Source organism: Silurus aristotelis (assembly GCF_946808225.1).
Source record: "Silurus aristotelis genome assembly, chromosome: 24".
NCBI lineage: Eukaryota > Metazoa > Chordata > Actinopteri > Siluriformes > Siluridae > Silurus > Silurus aristotelis.
The window spans coordinates 18,348,920-18,368,585 of NC_139597.1; the positions used below are offsets into that span (position 1 = coordinate 18,348,920).

The window sequence follows — 19,666 nt, forward strand, 5'->3', positions numbered from 1 at the left end:
AAACAAAAAAAACAAACAAAAAAAAAATGGCTAATCCAGTGATATGCCGCGTCAGTCAGCGACTCGGCACTCAGCCGATCAACAGGATCCTCTTAGGCAGCAGTTTAGCAGCAGATTTCTACCGTTCAGTCTTCGCTTTCGAGAAAAGAAATCGCAAATATACACATCATATCGTGATATTTACAATGACGGGAGGAAGGGAGGTGTGTGTGTGCGCGACTGGGGAAGACTCGCTCGGAAGGGGAATGCTTCAAGAGTCCAGGTCTCGAACGGATCTAACGGGTTTCAAAGTGCGGTGCTATTAATTATTAGTGTTTATGCCTTTATTCAGAAAAAAAAACAAAAAACAAACAAAAAAAAAAAAAAATGTTGATCGCTGCTCATCTCCTCGGTTTGTCACATCTAGGACGAAAAAAAAGGGTACGATTAGAAAACGGATGTATACAATACATCAAATAGAGCAACACACACTTACACACACATACACTACATTTCCAAAAGTATTGGGACACCTGATCTTTCCTGCTATATGTGCTTCTTTTCCAAACTGCTACCACAAATCAGGAGTCGCTCGATTTTACAGGACGTCTTCAGATGGCGCTCTAATAAAATTTGAACTTGGAAACCCAACACCCGTCCCAGCATGCCGATGCCCTCTGTGCACAAAGTGAGCTCCTTGATGGTCTGATTTACATACTTTGGAGAGAAAGATCTTGCTGCAAGCTCTGATCTCATCCCTACTGAACACCTTTGGGATGAATGTGAACGCTGACTGCACCCCAGGTCTCCTCACCTTCATCAGTACCTGCCTTTCGTAACACCCTGGTGGCCGATGAGTATAAATATTCATAAGCGCACTCCAAAATCTAGTGGAACATCTTCCCAGAAGAGCAAATTGGGACTAAATGTGGTATCCTAATGCTCAAAAATCACATACGGTACTTCTGACCAGGTGACCCAATACTATTGAAAATATAGTGTGTGTGTGTGTGTGTGTGTGTGTGTGTATATATATATATATATATATATATATATATATATATATATATATATATAGAGAGAGAGAGAGAGAGAGAGAGAGAGAGAGAGAGAGAGAGAGAGAGACACCAATAGACCAATAATTTGTTGCCCAATATTTTCGTTGTCGATAGATTTCTCGTCGCTAAACCTTTTCCCGAGCGCGTTCTCTCAGCACCACCGCTGCTACGTCAACATGACACGTAATATACAGATTAACACGGCAGAGGTAGAGCTGCGTCTTCCTGGAGACCGAACAGGAAAAGGACGTCTGGTTTTTAATTTAAGTCAGACGGCACATGATGAAGTAAAAATGGCCAATTTGGCGTCTGAAATCTAAGCGAACGATCTGAATCTGATTGTTTTCGGTTGAATCGTATCGAATCGAATCGAATAAAATGACTCGTATGAATCCTACGAAGCGGTGAATCGAATCGCATTGTGTCGAGTCGAATCGAATCAAATGACTCGTATGAATCCTACGAAGCGGTGAACCGTATCGCATTGTGTCGAGTCGAATTGAATCGAATCAAATGACTCCTATGAATCCTACGAAGCGGTGAATCCTATCGCATTGTGTCGAATCGAATCAAATGACTCGTATGAATCCTACGAAGCAGTGAATCGTATCTCATTGTGTGGAATCGAATCGAATCAAATGACTCGTGTGAATCCTACGAAGCGGTGAATGGTGTCGCGTCGCACCGGTAACTGCTTTATATGCATCCTGAACGTATAATATGGAGATCATTCCTACTCACTTGCAAGTTCTCTCGTTGAGTTCGAGCTGCCTTAGTTTGCAGTCGGCCTCCGAGTGCTTGCAGGTGCACTGGCACGTTTCCGGGTCCTGAACGTAGAGCCGCTTTCTCCTCTCGGAGCATGTGACGCAGCACGGTTTACAGTGAGTACTACGGAGAAACAAGACGCAAGTCAGTAAATCATAAAAAATATATATACTACAGAAATATATATACTATACTACAGAAATATATATACTGCATTTATAATAATCAGAAAAGCAAATGGTCACACATTCTGACACACTATGTTGTGAAGCAAGCGTTTTTATTGTCCCGAGTCTCACGATTAGCCGGTAGCTATGGCAACATCCCACCTGAGTGGATTGTGCATTGGGGGATTGGGAGCTGTTAGGCATGGCATAGCATGCATCTGCACTTGCACCTGCGAGCCCGGCCGAGGTGTAAAACACGTATCCGGGGTAACCAGGTATCACCGCATGCCCACAGCACTAGATATGAACCACACACACATACATCTATCTCTAGTAATATACAGATATACCTTAAAACATACATACAAAAAAAAGAGTCAAACGCAATTTGATTCAGTTCACATTCTTTATTTTTTTGCACTGTTGTCATGGTGCACAAACAAATATAATGCTGTTACTATAAGCTCCACTCATCTGGGAAGATGGTCCAGTAGATTCTTCCAGCTGATTCAGCTGGAAATGTGTGAGGAGATCTGAGGCGCATTCAGCGTTCCAATTCATCCCAATGATGTTCCATAGAGTTTACTGTGCTATAGCAGGACATTCAAGATCTTCCCTTCCAAGCTGTAGCAACAATATCTTAATGGACTTGGGTTTCTACACAGGCTTGTTTGGTATCCTAATTCAAGTTACAGGTTGAAGGGGAAAAAAAATTCTAGATTTTTACCGCATCCAAAGACGTCCTACGCAATTGTGGTGAAAGTTTCGGGAAGAACCGAATATGGCATATGAACAAGTCAGGTGTCCCAATACTTTTGGCAACGCCGTCTACCTTTATTACTGTAATGATAGCAAAAAATAGTGTTTAATCATCTAACAGGACATCTTCTCCTCCTCCTCCTCCTGCAACGAATCCCTCCATTCTCGCATTCTACAGTGCGCTGCGCTGCAATGGTTCCTATGTTAATTACAATTTGCATAAATTTGCATACAGATGATTATATATAATGACATAATTAACGTCATTTTTAGACATATCGTCATCACCAGACGTAGTCATTTATTGCCAATTCTACTATGTAATCAGGAACTGCTTGTTGGCAGTGGCGTTGAACAAACCTCAAAACTTAGTGAAATCTCTGGTGAATATTGCATCAGAATGATTCAGTCGTTATGTCACAATCTGACAAGCTGAGGACCGTGTGATTATCCACTGTTCATAGAACTGCAGTTATATCTGCACCTATTTTACCAGGCTTTCTAATCAAAAGTTTAACAGCTGGATTGTCTATAGAAACATGGCCTGGTCAACTGGAAAAGTGCTCATAGATAAGAGCTCCTGAAAAATTACAGTAGTGGCCATGATGATGATGATGATGATGAAACACTCCTTGTGGAATGAAAAGGAAGGTCGCAGTAAGGAGGCTTGAATGTCCAGCCATGGTTTTGTAGAACTAGGTGAGGACTTCTGCCACCCAGTCCCCAAATTAAAGGGGCAGCCCCTACCCAAGGTTCTTGGGGGCATGTGGTGGATGAAAGCATGATTTTAGAAGCATTGTTATACCATTGTGCCTCCTGCATCCCCTGTGAAATAGCTAATATTTAAGCACTGGGTAGAGCACCAGGTCTGCTGAACCCTTCTTGGAATAATTGCCATCTGGAACCATAGAAGTCACAGATGCTAAGGCGTCTAGCATTGACTCACTATGGCTTATTGTTGGTAAGTCCAATTGAACCAACATCCATTTCAGTTTCACAACATGCCTGAGTAGTTCAGAAGAAGATTGTGAAACAGAGCAAGTAGGAAGAACATGACGAACCAGGTCACCTCCAATTTCCAGTAGAATGATGAGTTTTGACCGTCTGTAGACGTCACAATGCCTCCAGACAGTTGCAGGAGGTGTCTGTGTTGATCATCTTCGATTTAAAATAGTAACGAAAAAAAGAAAGACGTTGAGTTGTGCCCCATGTGTCCATCTCACAATGTGGACCAGAGGCACTTTTTCTAACGTCCACATAGATGTGTTGATTTAGTCCTTTCATTGCAGTCCAATCAATCCTAGGGTATCCTTCATAGAACATTGGATGAAAACCCAATTTGGGCCAGTGTCATCTGTCTACAACAAATTGGGCACTATGGGCTCAACAAATTGACCCCTGTCCATGGTGATTAAAAGAAACAGAATGATGGTTCTAATATATTATTATTAGTATTATTATATTGCTCATGTCTCCTTAATTTCATACAATCAAGTCCAGAATTACTGCCACCCTCGATACCTGGGCTACGGAAAGTTCCGGTACAAAACAAAACCATGTGTCATAAATATCGGCACCTCTGATTTTATCGCTTTGCACAACCTCTATTTGGCACCAAACCAGCATTAGATTCGAGCATTTCACCAGATTTTCCACTGTCCAAGGTCCTGACTTCTCTTCAGATTACTTCACAGGTAGAAACTGGGGTGGTCATTTAATTATTTGTGTGTGTGTGTGTGTGTGTGTGTGTGTGTGTGTGTGTGTGTGTGTGTGTGTGTGTGCGTGTGTGCATTTGGAAACATGTTTCGGATAACTGTCATGCCCAAAGATCCAAGCAGAATCTAGTAGATGCATCCAGACTTTTGTTTGAATTACTATCACAGATCTTCCACCATTAAGGACTTTTCTATGTTAATGTATTTAATTCTACCACAAACCCACCTTTTTTTGTTTGTTGCCTCTATTTTTTTGACCAAAGAACCCAGGTCCAGGCCATGTGTTTAAGGGTCCAGATGTGTCTAGACGCTTCTGTTTGTCGTCGATGAAGAAAACTTGGAGGCAAACCCCAAATTGTACCATCTTCTGCTCTAACCATGGTCTTTTTGGAACTAAATGGCGGATTCCTTGAAGTGCGTGGGAGTAAAATTACACTTGCGTCTCAGTCCAGGTTGGGCGATTACAGGCCTTAATGACTGTGGATTTGGGATATGGGAATTTTTAGCAATAAAGCTATTTTTATAGCCTCGTTTAGGGAGGGCAAACCAATTTTTGCTAATCTTTCCCATGTTGCTGCTTAACTACAGGAATTTGTGTCCTCTGTGTCACCTCATATTGATGAATGATTGCTTAAGAGTTTCTTAAAACATTATTGTTTTTGGATGTAATCGAAGTCTATACAACACCTAAATTAGACAAAATTACTGGGACACGACTTTTCCAGAAATATGTGGTTCTTTCGAAAAACTTTTCCCACAAACTGTAGTAGATTCCATAAACACTTTGGGGACTAAAGTATAAACTATAGGGACTTTTTTCTATATATACCTGCAATGGAAACCTGACCATGATCATTCTGCGAAAATTATTCCTATGTATAAACTCTAAAGGCCCTTTCACAATGATTATGTTGCAATATGTAGTGTTTCATCAGTTTGAACTCAAGTTCGTGTGAACTAAAACAACCTGTCTAAAACTCTTATCTGGACTTCCAGGCAATCTAAATAGATTTTAACCCAGTTTGGGTTTTGGATGACATACTTCTAGATTTCAGCTGCTAAGAGACGTGGTGCTGCAAAGGTTTATGTACATTTGGACAGAAAAATGAATCCACAATCCTGGGCAGGAAAATGGGCCGAGCCTAAACTAGCCAACTTTTAACGTATTTAGCGACGAATCATTAGCCGGGAAAGTGGCGATATTTGCTATAATATGCTATATTTATATATATATATGCTATAGGATCGGTTAGCAAAAAATGTGCAAAAAAAATTCCCAAAAATATCTGATAGGATGATAAGAAGCTCCAAAATGGAAGCAGGAAGCATTCATAGATTCATTCCTGATCATTTCCTAAACAAGGATTCATTGTATTGTCCAATTGTTTTCCACAAAGGGCAGGTCGTGGGTGTCTTTCAAGCCAGTCCACATTAAATTCTACCTGTTCGAATCAAATTTTTAGTTTTAATCACTAATTAGGTGATTGATTGGGATAAAAACCTGCACTTACACGGGTCCTTTGTGGAAAAGATTGGACAACCCCTGGTTTAGACCATTAAATAGTCCAATAGTCCAGCTTGGTGAACCTCCAAAGTTCAACACCTTACCCACTGAGCTTTAATATCTAAATCTACAAACATTCATTACTGATGCTCTTCACTGAAGGGACATTTTGCTCGTTCTGTGATTTAAACTCATGATATTGTGTTCAGTAGTCCAACATCAAACATTTCTAAAGAAAAAGTCTGACAATCTAAAAACGTGTCCACCCTTTGCCGTGAAAGAAAAATTTTTAAGACATTCAAAATTGAAAAATTTAAAGTCGTGAAATTGCCCCTGGTTCTTTCACCAGACGTTGGCCGTCTCACTTGACTCTATTTCTACAGAAAATTTTTGTGAATTTCTTAGTTTTTTTTAAGTATTTTTTTCTACTAACACAATAATACAATATAACTGTTAAAGACACCGTTTTTTTAATATATAAATATATATTAAAAATTAAGGGTCGCTAAAAAAGATTCCTATCCTTGTTCATTAAGATAAAACAGTTAGAACAGAAACACAGGACTAAATACAGTCATTTAAAATAGCTAACTTAAAAAAAAAAAAAAGAGCTGTTAAAGCTTCTAGTGGTCTATTGAAGGCAGACAATTCAGTGCTTGTATAAATTCAGAGCCTTTGAAAGGTTTGGAAAGTCTTTTGGAGACACCTGCATGCTCTTTTTGTTTCTATGCCGTGTAGTCGGGCGGTAAATAAGTGGAAGAAAGTTCTGTGGAGTCCAAATGGGACATCAGGAGAGAAGATGTTAGGAGACTAACACCGCCACAGTCAAACGTGGAGGTGGAAGATGAATGGTTTCGGATCAGGTGACGGTGTCTTCACTAATCTCCAACTAGTGAAGAACATCAAGTGAAGTATTTCAGCTGATTGATTCCAAGAGTCTTCTTCTTCTTCTTCTTTCGGCTGCTCCCATTAGGGGTCGCCACAGCGGATCATCCGTCTCCATACCACCCTGTCCTCTATATCTGCCTCTTTTACACCAAGATTGATTCCAAGAGTGTCAATAAAAAAAAAAAATGGAATATCTAGACATTTCTAGATTTGTTCTTTTAAATATCTTTATATATTACCTTATTTGTTTCATAGTAACAAAAGGAACATCCACGTGTCTTTCAAAAGCCACCCAAGATTAGGTGTTGCCAAATGTTTCACAGGGACTGGATAAAAAAAAAAAAAAAAAGGAATTTAACAAAAACATACAAATCTGCCTTCGATATTTCAAACTATGGATGTTCCGTTCGAACAGAATACACAGAGTGAGAAAAAAAACGCATTCCCTCGCTCTTTCATCATAATCAAAACACAATGTTGGGCATATTCATAACCAAGAAAATACAAGCTGACGTCTCAGCCCAAACTGGTGGTTTACATAAAAATCGCGAGGGGTAGAAACCCGAGCACGGATTCGATCTGTTTCGGATCATGTCTCATGAGTAATGTGGGGCGAGAGCCAGTTCTTCGAGACATTTAAGACAAAACACACAGGACCACATTAAAAAAAATGCAAATTACAGCGAAAAAATGATCGTTAGGAAAAAAAAATAAATGGGCACGATTCCAAACCAAGCCGTTCAAAGATTAGTACCATGATGCATAAGCCATGCAGCAGTAGGGCGTCTTATTGCTGTGAACATCTGAACTGGGTTTGTGGAGGACTTTCTGTACCAAACTGAATGATGGTTTGGTAAGCAAAGAATCCCTGAGCCAATTTTCGCATGCTAGCACAACTAGCCGCGTGATAACGGCATAAAAGCAACGACGGAATGATTTGATGCGACGTTTCGTTTCTAGAGTCACAATCGATTCGTACGCTACATGGACAAAAGTCTCGATACACCGGACGTATGTGCTTCGTTCCCACACGATACACGATACAGTTTTTCTGGTGCGCTAGCATGTAGTTTCCCCCCTTTTTTTGTGGCCCATAATTTGTTCCAGTATGAAAATGCCTCCAAGAACATATAGGTTTCAATGGTTGATAGGCCTGCTAGAGAGGTATAAACCTTATTGAGGATGGGTTTCCAGACTGATTGCCCCTCAGTCCCCCTTAAAATCCAGTGGAAACGTCTTCCCAGAAGAGTGGAGGTTTTTATAAGAGACTCAATGTGGAAACAGCGCATAGCGTCACATAGTGTCAACAAACCTTTGTCCATCTACTGTAATGTGTACGTTTCTCAAAATCGTATCGGATCATGTGGAAGCCTGAGGCTGATTTTGTAACGCAACCTTTTGAGAAAGGAACGAAAATATATAAGGATAAAAGCAGAAAAGGAATTAAGCATTCACGCTATTATTGCCTTCTGGACTTCTGCGGGTACTGAATGCATCCGCTATTACGTTAACGCCATCATTTTTTTTATCCAGAGCGACTTTGATCTAATTTATTCAACTAAACTGTAATGTGGTAAAGGGCCTTGCTCAGGGGCCCAGCTTGGTGTGGCTTGTTTTTAAACTCACATCCTTCAGAAGGTCTAATACCTTAACCATTAAACTAACACCTCCCATAAATTATGACCGTACAATTTAATCCAATCCTATTTATTTAATCTAATGGATGCTAAGCGCATAATTTCATCGGCTCGGTACTTTAATAGTGACAATTAAACAACTTATTGACAATTCTTCCATCTAATCATGGCTCATGAACACGCTACCCGGGTTTTCTTTCACGTTCCCGAACATATCCGGCATTCTGACACTGACCTTTAATCAGGGGCGGAGCTTAACAGCGCTAAACTCCCATTGGCTAGTGAGATTGTGATAGACAGCACCCGGAAGTCATTTAATGAACTTTAGAAAGCGTTCTAAATGGCGTATTAGGTAATTAGGAGGTACGAGACTGAAAATTTAAGTATTACTTACAAACTAATATGTAAGTTAGTAATTAAGAGTTAAAAAATTGATGATAAGCTCCGCCTACAGTGGGAGAAGGCTGAGATTTGAAAATCATAAAGACTGTGGAAAGTCTAATGCCTAATAATATAAATCAATCTTGTTTTTTTTGTTCCTTTCTTGAAAAGTTACGTTCAACGCTCCTGGGACGATATGAATATGAATTATATTGGCGTTCCCAATTAGGGGAGGGGACGGGGGTAATGCGGCGGGGTTTTGCGATTGAGTCGAAGCTTCGATTTGGTTAAGAAAATATATATGAATCAATAAAATAAAAAAAAAAGGTACGTTTTATGTAGCGTAGATTAACGCTAATAAATTGTGATTTGTTTTTTTTTTTTTATTATTTAATTTTTTTCCCGGTTAAATTAAAGGAGACAGCAAATCTCCTCCCAAATTAATTTGATGACCAAGAGCATAACACTCAGGTGCAGGTGGGTGGAGGAGAAGGCTGAGGTAACGTACAAATCCCGCGTTTTGTCGCGGTTTTTCTTTCGCTTCCCCTTTTGACCTTTCCCCTTGCCTCGGCGAGGTTCTCTGAAAAAAGGAAGAAGAAGAAGAGGAAGGAGAAAGAAAAAAAACAAAACAAACAACACCGAGGTAGAATAAATGAATTGGCCGGGAAAAAAATGATGCAACAGATAAGCAAAACAGCCAATGCAGAAGAAACAAGTGGGAGAAAAGGCAATAATAGGCATCATAATTTGCCATTTTACGATCTTGAACATAAACAGAGAGAGACAATTCGACACTAATAATGGGCTAAAAAAAAAAAAAAGATGACATGGTGGATGAACGTAGAAACACAAATAATGCTTAAAATGTTGGCCATACATGGCAACCCGTTATAAAAGCAGGACCAATGGATGTTAAATGGACATTAATATTGAGACACCTGATGTTTCTATACATTACATGTGGTTCTTCACCAAAATGTTCCTACAAACACATGAAATTTTCCGTTCGCTTCAACTACCAGAACCAAACCTGTTTATGAACATGAGCTCCATGAAGATATGGGGTCGGAGTGGAAGATCTGGAGTGGACGTCTATAGCGATATAAAGCCTATTAAAGACTTTTAGGGATGGAGTGCTGATTGTACCCCAAGCCTCCTTTTCACATCTCTAGAAATCTATTGGAACACCTTTCCAGAAGATTCCACGTTATTTTAAGAGCAAAAAACGAGACTGAATATGAAATTTGAGATGTTTAAAAAGCATAAAAAAATCTGATGGTCCACAAACTTTTGCCTGTTTAATGTTTGCCTGGAAGATGCATTATTTTTTTTTGTATATTTTCCAAGTTGTTTACCAGGAAAAGCCTTCTCAGGTATAACCTTTGGCTTTACAGATATGGTACTCGGAAGCAATCGAAACGATCTCTACCCCGTTTAGACCTTGACCGCCATTTCCTGACCTCCACGAAGAACAAAGCTACCACCAAAGCCATAATTTAGGGACACAAGCGCACAAGCGGATCGTCCCATATCCGAGGCCGAGATAAAGAACGACAGCACCTTGGAGGAAAATCATAAAAAGTAGAAGCTACACTCAAAATCTCACTCTTATCTCAGAGCAGGAAAGATACCGGAGCTAATGAAAACCTCATCAAGAAAATGTAAAGATCATTAAAAAAAAAAAAAAAAAAAAAAGGTTTGCTCTCAACTGTAGGGACAAAAGTATTGGGACACCGGCCTTTTCCACATTCCTCCTCTTTCCTAAATTGTTACCAGAAAACTCGAGGTACACATTTGTGTCTTTAGAGTATGGAATATTCCCTTCTGGTGAACTAGAAGACTCTATGAAGCTATGAAGTGAAAGATCTTGAGTGGCCTGCAATAGTAGCCTGCTTTAACCACTATTGACCAGCATTGGGTTACATTTTTTCATGCTGATTTTCCACCCCAGGTCAAACTACACAGCCCTTGAAGCTGAACGAGCTTCAAATCTCCACAGGAACATCTTCCCAGAAGAATGGACGTTAATAAAACAGCCTAAATGTGGAATGGAACGTAAAAAAATAGGAATCTGGGTGTCCCCAAAAACATTTGTACATACAGTCTCCTCAAATCGTGAAGCTAAACATCAACGTTCATACTAAACAGAGCTAAACTCTACCGGCGGTGATGAATACGATGATGAGAAACGAAAATCGGCGATAAATGACACGTAAAAAGGGAAAGGAAGACGTGAAAACTCATGTTGAGAAGCTATTAAGCTACTAAGAGCACGTTTTAGCCGGACACAATAGGACAATCGTGATTTGAAAAAAACGTGAGCACTTACATTTCTGTCTTATCCTGGAAGTCCTTCTTTACTCTGAAAGCAAATGAAAGAGAGAAATTACGTTTAGGCGTTCACAGCTAATCACTTCGGCTAATCGTGTTATGCTAGGTTTTGAAGGTGCAGGGGAAAAAAAAAGGAACGTACCTGCATTCACATTCAGTGTGTTCTGCAAAACTCATTGGGTAGTTGCGCTTGATGCGCAGGGGTTTTAATTTTTGTACCTAGAAAAAGGGAGAAAAATATCAAAAAATTATGATGATGCAGAATAAATTATATCATTCATTGAAAAAATAAATAATAAAAGAAAAAATAAAAGATTTTGTGAAAGGTGACTACGCTAAGAATTATAACGCATACTTATAAAAAAGTCAAATTTTTTTTACAATGTTTTATAATTTAGTATATATGTAATAGAGGATTCAAAAAATCTACATATAAATTGCGAAATATGAACAAAATGCAAGAACTTCTCTTTACAGTAAGCACCATAATAGCAGTATACACAAACGTTTGTGGACACCTGAGTAAGATTCCTGTGCTTTTTGAAGCATTCCCATTTCCTGGGCAATTGCAATCAGCATTCCAATTCATCCAGAAGGTGTTCAGTATTGTTTAATGCGCTATAGCAGGCCACTCAAGATCTTCCGCTCCAACCAATATCTTTATAGAGCTGGATTTGTGCACAGGTGCATCTGCATGCCGGAATAAGTTTGAGTCTCATTTACAAATAGTGGAGGCACCGGTTTTGTGGTAACACTGAGAAAAAAAATTAAAAATCGGGTGTACGAATACTTTTGGGACACCCGGTAAGAGAATGGCTGGGGAAAAAAAGAGGTGTCCCAATACTTTTGTCCGTATAGTGTAGCTATATGTATGTAGTTTATCATGATAAACAAACTTTTACAGTTCTTGCATTTTAACGTTGAGTCAAATCAAGTGTTAAAAAAATATATATATATATAATTCTTTTCAAACGAAATGAAAGTAGAACCGGGTTTTTCTCAATTGAGCGTTCAAACAAAACAGTGAAAGATTTACAGTAAAAGGAAAGAAAAAAAAGAGAAAAGAAACACAGGACCAGGTTTATCTTGGCAGGGTTTTCAGGACAGAAAGCCAGGAAGCGGCAACCTTTTAAAAGACGGAGGTTTGTGTAGGAAACGATATCTGTAGCATCAAACTCTCGTCTGCGTGAAGGCGTGTCATTTCAGAAGGAGATATTTGAACTAGATTGACCGAAAGTTAAATATGAGGGTAAATGGGGCATGAAAACTTACAAATTATTGCATGCGGATAAAGAACCAGGTGTATAAAGGTAGAGTATGAGAAGATACATGAGGCTCTGAGACGCATCCGGAAAAGTTTCTTCACAAATCAACATTTTACTGCATTCTATATTCCGATAGAATAGGATTTGTGAGCGATTTACTTTATGTCCTGTGTTTCTGACTGAGGTCAAGCTAGCAGTGCTAGCGCTAGTGCTAGACTGGAACTCTGGATAGTGTAGGATCCGCCGTCTAGACAATAGATTGTCCACATTTGCTGTTAAAACAACCGCCATTCTTCTGGGAAGACGTTCCACAAAATGTTTGTGGAGATTTGTAGCACGTTCAACCGAAAGGGGGTTAGCAAACTCGCAACGAGAACATCCCAACGATGCTCCACAGCAGAACCCGTATCTTCATAAAGCTAAAACAGGTTTGAGTCACCTAGTTCAGCCGAATGGAAAATTCCATGCAACTACATCAGGACCTTAGGTGCTTCTGTCCAGAGTTACACCTCAGAAGAAATATCAAACAGAAATATCGCAACGCGATACGCGATCAAACCTCGTCTCACCGGGATTTTATATCAGGATATTCAAAACAACAGATACAGGTAGCGAAAACTGGTTTCCGCACCGCTCAAGCCGATCCCATCAGGCCATATCGCATTTCTAAATGTTTTGATGCTGTTTTAGATTTCTTCCTATGCCGCTCCATTCTTGTTTTGGGTGCAATGTGATAGCCAATTCGGAACGCTCTCACGTGTAGCGCGAAGCTCTCAGAGAGAGATTACAATTTTTATTCACCTAGCTTGAAGCCACTAGCGTACAGAAAAAACAGCAATTGCTAGGTCGTGTTTATGCTAGGAAACTAAAACACCAATATTATATGTTAGGTTATATTACTGTATATTATATTATGCTAGGAAACTAGCACACCACTATGTTATATATTATATGATAGCACATCAATATTATAATCATATAGCATATGATGCTAGGTAAGTAGCACACTAATATTTTATTATATGATGCTAGGAAACTAGCACGATCACAATTAGCTAAAAAAATTTAATGATCTTTTAATAGCTACGGTTTTGGAACTACTAGCAAAAACACTTTGCCACCATTGAGAATACAGAAAGCTTAGCACAATCCATTAACACAATTCGTGTTCTTCCTTCAATTTATTTGTATTAGTATAGTAAATTTAACAATGGACATGTTCTCAAAGGAGCTTGAGATAAAGCGGTTATAAAAGAATACATATACAGGTATTCCTCGACAATTGTTCGATCTCATGCTAACATTAGCGTATTGAAATATTGTACAAAAACAAATGTTCATTTTCGCGCTGCATTGAAATCTTCATACGATACGTTGAAACGCTGCCAGGATGTACGCATCTGAAAGAACTAATCCACATGCATATATACCGTAATGTTTTTACAGTACGGTGCTGTAAATTGCTCAGATTTGCTCAATGATGTACTGTAATGTGATCAATTATGAACGGATTATTAACAAATTACCGTACGTGGTCTCACAGAAGTGGCGTTCTGACTCTTGGGTAAACAAGGACACGTCAGGATATTACACGTTAGGATGGGGGTCCTCAAAGGAACAATTGCATTTTGGCAGATACCCCTTTTTATTCAAAGCGACTTTTATCTCATTTGCACGACTGAGCAGATATGGGAATCAGGGGCCTGACTCAGGGGCCCAGGAGTGTTTTTTTGGTTTGGCTGATGACCTTCAGATTTAAAGTCCAACGCCTTAAAGGCTACACTATCAGTTTCCCTTTTGCCAGTTTTTGGAGCTTTGCCAGATTTCAGAGATTCAGCGAACCCTGTGCTACTCTTGCGAGGCAAAAAAAAAATAAAAAAACGTCCTTCGTCAGACAGTCTTCTTAATGATTGCCCTGAGAGGACACAGACGTTCTCCTTTGTGCAGCTATTTTTAGTCGCATTGTCTGATTTACGATGCTCAGTGCAATTTTTTGTCTCGTTTTATTTCTGTATCTGGTGCTCATATATTCTTCGTCGGGTCGCTGACTAAGCAAATCTGGCTCCTGCGTCACCTCAGAGTTATAACCCAGGAAAGACGAGGACAAAGGTATTGGGACTCTGGACTTTTTCAGACATATGTGGTTGCTTTCTCAAATAGTTACCACAGAACTTGAGGCACACAAATGTTAAAGATGAGCTGGCATGAAATTTTCCTTTTAAATCTCCACAATTTTTGTTCTAGTGGAACATCTCCCCAGGAGATTGGAGGTGATAATACCAGCAAATAAGGACTAAATGTGGAATTCGATGCTCACAAGCTAGCTACGAGGAAGTCTACAAATAGGAGCCTTAATGCAACACGGAGGAAACCTTAAGGACTCAGGGATTCCGTGACCAATTTGTTATAAACAGCCCCCTTTCAAAAGTATTGGAACGCCAATGTTTTGCGATACGCCGAAGACATTTGGGGTTGAGCTCAGAAGATAAATTTTTACAACAATTGACATCCGTTGAAAACCTGAATGTCTGCTCTTGGTTTGAGTAATAAGGATATAATTACATATTATAATTACATATATACAATACATGTAAAGGATAAACCAAAACAAAGACCAGAGAGCTGTCTATGGGAGTAAAGTCATTTGAATGCTCAGAGAAGATAAAAGATCAATCACAGACATTGCATTTGAAATGTCCTGAAAGAGAAAGAACCCACTGGAGAACTAACCAGGCACTAGAGCAGGTCAGCCAAGAAAACATATCTGATTTTGTGAAGAAAACTCATAACAAGTTCTGAAGTTTAAACTCCAAAGTGTGGAGAAAGAAAGGATCTGTTTATGACCAAATCATACAAGCTCATCGGTGAAGCACGGTGGAGGTTGCATCAAGCTCAGGCTTGCATTTCTGCTTGTGGAACGGACTCGCTAAATCTTCAGCGATGATCGAACTCATAGCGGAAGCTTTAACGTGAATTCAGGGGTCTACAGATTTAACGAGAAATCGAATTGGGAGGTACTTCACAATGCTGGAGGACACTGATCCGAGACAGATCATCACAACCTATAAGTCTGTTGGGGGAAGTGCACGTTTTAAGATCAGCTCACCTCCTGGAGAGGAGACTGAAGGGAGATCATGTGCTTTCCAAAGCGAATAACATCTCAAAGAAGCTAAAAGCATGTCGAAGCATCCCGAAAAAAGATTCCTCGCCAAAGGTGCCAAGTTTCTCAGTGGTTTTGTGGAGATTTGTGGAGATTCATGTATCCCAAAAGTGTTTATAGCTCTATAGCAGGCCACAAGATCTTTGGGACTTTATTTTGGGTTTTAGAGTTAAAGTTCATGATGGAGTTGAACTCCAATATACTGTCCAATCTAATTTCTCTATACAAACAAAGCCCTCAGAAGGTTTTCATGGAGCAGTGTGTGTGTGTGTGTGTGTGTGTGTGTGTGTGTGTGTGTGTGTGTGTGTGTGTGTGTGTGGAGTGGTTTTCTAACCTCCATGGTGATGTTGCGTGTGGCGGTGGGCGCGCACTCCAACATCTCGTCGTTGCAGCAGCCGGCGCAGCGCATGAGCACCACGCAGGACGGAATGAAAATGTGCTCGATGTCTTCTGGATACTCCTGATGGACCTCCACGAGCATTTCCCGTGGCCGGCACATTGACTTATTGTAGACCTCGGTAAATGGCACGACTGCCGAGGGACATACAGGCATTATTATTAAATATTATTATTATTATCATAATTTGCAAGTAAATATATCAACATGATCCAATTATCAGTAACAACATTGTAATGCCTGTGACTTCTGTTAATGCTTCACATTAAATCCAATCTATACAAGGACACTATATATGATCAGAGGTTATAAACTGGCCATTATTTATTCATGCTCCTCTAATATAAGGAAAATACACACAATACACAACAATACAATTATGTCGGTTTGTGTGTTTGTATAAGAATCGGGTGCATTTGTATCTCTGTCCAGTAGAGGGCGCATGTGTAAATATAAAAAAAAAATATATATATATATATATATTTTTTTTTTTATATTTATATATATATAAAAAATAATATATTTTTTATATATATATATATATATATATATATATATATATATATATATATATATATATATGTATATGTATTGGGAAAAATAACATTTAAAAATAAAAAATGAATTTTATGTTATTATTTCTTCACTTCACTTACCTTCAATCGTGCTGCCTCCATTCTCTTTAGGGATATAGGCACTCTGAGGGGGGAAAAAAAGGCCACGCGGTGAGAAATCCAACCACAATTTCGTCAATTTGAATGATTCGAAATTCGAAAAATTGATGTCGAATAAGGAAGCAAAATGTTTTTTTTCTTACTGGTTATTCAATTTTACCTATTTTCCTGGAATACTCATAATTTTTTGGTTTCTTTTTTTTTAGTAAGAATTCAGGTGTGTGTGTGGGGGGTCTGTTATGGTTTCATGCATTTTCTACATTGCCGATAAATAGAAGAGAAAAAAAAAAAGGTTTGGCGCTGTCATTACTGTAGCGCCATGCAAATCCGACTGCTTGATGCAACCTCTGTCATTCATTGCATGTCAGCGAGTCGGGTGACGTCATGTTGGGACGGCTGCCAACGCGAGGTAAACCAAACCCTCCAGCACGAAACCACAGACTTGGCGGATGTTTAAAGAGCGTTGCCGTATGTTTGAAGACAAAAAAACGGGAGCGCTTTACTCATCCGGTCCAAACTCTTCTGGGAAGATCCACTAGATTTTCCGGAGCTCATTCGTCTACAAGGGTGTTAGTAAAGTGATGTAGGGTGACGTGAAGCGGCCGTGGTGCACAATTCATCATTTTCAATAGGGTTCTGCCAGTCAAGATCTTCCATTATGGCTTTGTCTACAGGGGTATTGTCATTCTGGAGCAGGTTTGGATCTATTGCAGTTGTATAAACTGGAAAAGTCCAATACATTGGACCAGGTAGTCTTACCACGGATTAAATAGCATGACTCGGCAAAAAAGTATAGGATTCCAATGGAGATCTCCGGAAGTCACGTGTCAAGCGTTCGCAATTGGGTTAAATCGATAGAAACAGCTGCAATCGATAGGGTGCGCGGCTCGGGTTCGACATATCCAATGGCTCAATGATTCGATTGTCTTTGACCGATACGCTGTACTGACAAAAGTATTGGGACACCTGACTTTTCCAGCCGTACTGTATACGCTTCTTCCTTCAAAGCACACACTTGTATAGGATCGAATTAAATTCATGTCCCACCCTGCGCAAAGCCGTCTACATACGCTTCACGTGGGATCTCAGGTACGCCTGATATAGACCTATAAACCTAAAAGTCTTCGGGATAAACCGGAACACACCCCAGCACTTTGTGCCTAAATGTGCACAAATCTCCACAAAATCCAGTGAAGGTCATATAAGGAATGGGATCAGGTCAGGTGTCCACAAACATTTGACCCTATAGTGTGGAGTTGAATGATTGAACCATAGTCATAAAACAATACATAATAATAATAATTATTATTATTATTACTAACAAACTAATAAAACTCATTCTATTCCTTGGGTCTCCTAAGAAATGCCCCCACCCCCACCCCCACCCCCGGGTGTCAAAGTGATATCCCCTGGTGCTAAACATCTCCAAAGAGCCGTCACACTGTTTCCGTTGTGTCCGGCTCGATTTCATCACACTGCTGATATTGTCTTCGCCACCGAGGACGTCCGGGCGGAACTATTTGCGGCTGTTCGTCTCGTTTTTTTTTTTTTTTTTTTTTTTTTTTTTTGTGATCGGGTACTGGTTCAATCTGGTTGATCGTAGGAGATCAGGTGTCAGACCAGAGCTTATCGTATATTACGGCATTTGCCATTTATCCAGACGGGCAACACAGAGTTTGAGAACTTAAGGGCCTTGCTCAGGGGCCTATAAGTGGCAACTTGGTGGTGGTGGGATTTGAACTCATGACCTTCTGAGCAGATTTTAAGCAGCGAGTTACATCATTTCTCAATACGCAAAGATTTCTTGCGCTCGAGCTTTAATTCCGATCAAAGACTTAATGCCCCCCCACCCCTTATTACCCCACCCAACCCAACCCCACCCCACCCTGATTTATACACTCTCATTATAGTGCATCTATACCTGTTCGACTTGCTACTATAAGAAGTTTCAGTTCATTCAAATTCTTGGCTAGGTGCCTACTACGAAAATTCCTGCTCTGTATTGTAAAAAAAAAAAAAAAAAAAAAAAAAAAAAACGCGTGTTATGACGTCATAATGTTTTTTTTGTTTGTTTATTTAGTTTTTTTGACGCTCGCGGTGGGATTCACTTCTGGACGAGCTGGCACAGCTCCATGGAGCACACTGCGCCTTTAATATCTCCAAGGTGGCTGTGACGAGAGGCCTTCAAACCGAATTCACGCTCCACTTCGGCCGCGCACACGCACACTGACGCGCTCAGACGCGCGTCACACGCACACGCGAGCTGGTAGTAGTGGTGTGTGTGTGTGTGTGTGTGTGTGTGTGTGTGTGTGTGTGTGTGTGTGTGTGTGTGTGTGTGTGTGAACGCGTGATCAGACTTTTTGATTAGGAGTCCATAAAATCCCGGGGAGGTGCGTTCGAGCGCAACACGACTCCGATGACCTCAGGGACAAGGACGTCCTTGTCAAACCAAGCGCGCGCCTGGTGTGGTGCGAGCAAAACGCGTGAGAAGGAAAAAAAAAGGGAGAGAGAGAGAGAGAGAGAGAGAGAGAGAGAGAGAGAGAGAGAGAGTGCAAGCAGGAGAAGGAACACCAAAACTTACCTTGACAGCTGAGAAATAAAGCAGCGTGACGCAAAACAATTGCAACAAGCGCACGGCCAAGTTCATGACGGACATGGCGCAGCGCGAGAGTCTGATCAGAACCCCGTCGTAGGAACGGCGGACTTGTTCAAACGCATTAGAGAGAGTCTCAGACAGCAGGGCAGACATGGATGATGCACTTCCGAAAAAAAAAAAAGATGACGAAACTGATCAGGCTAGAGTCCCATTTCTTTTCTTTTTTTTGGTCCCAATAGACAAGAAAGAACACCTGATGGAAATAAAAGAAAGACCGGGGGGTTGGGGGTGGGGGGAACTAGAGAGAGAAAGAGAGAGATGGAGGGATGAAAAAAAAAAGAGACGTCGGGTTCAACTGTTGCCGATGCTTTTTAAAATATCCAGAAACGT

The 19,666-nt window shown here is 40.1% G+C and overlaps 1 protein-coding gene across 5 annotated transcripts in view; it reads right to left on the reverse strand.

Annotated features, from left to right (window-relative positions):
- Positions 1-331: 331 nt before the first annotated feature.
- Positions 332-19,666, reverse strand: part of vegfab (vascular endothelial growth factor Ab) — a 19,982-nt gene continuing 647 nt past the window's right edge. The window contains exons 1-8 of one of the 5 annotated variants that reach the window (XM_083527739.1): positions 19,262-19,666; positions 16,663-16,705; positions 15,944-16,140; positions 11,327-11,403; positions 11,183-11,215; positions 9,362-9,433; positions 1,779-1,925; positions 332-402 (exon numbers count right to left, since the gene is read on the reverse strand). The exon at positions 19,262-19,666 is cut by the window's right edge and continues 647 nt beyond it. In XM_083527739.1, coding sequence (XP_083383865.1) covers positions 381-402; positions 1,779-1,925; positions 9,362-9,433; positions 11,183-11,215; positions 11,327-11,403; positions 15,944-16,140; positions 16,663-16,705; positions 19,262-19,429 — 759 coding nt within the window. In that variant the 5' untranslated portion in view covers positions 19,430-19,666 and the 3' untranslated portion in view covers positions 332-380. Of the gene's footprint in view, positions 403-1,778; positions 1,926-3,914; positions 6,868-6,984; positions 8,292-8,371; positions 9,434-11,182; positions 11,216-11,326; positions 11,404-15,943; positions 16,144-16,662; positions 16,706-19,261 lie in introns of those variants that run through there. The other 4 variants (XM_083527738.1, XR_014531260.1, XM_083527741.1 and 1 more) reach the window with 4 other exon arrangements.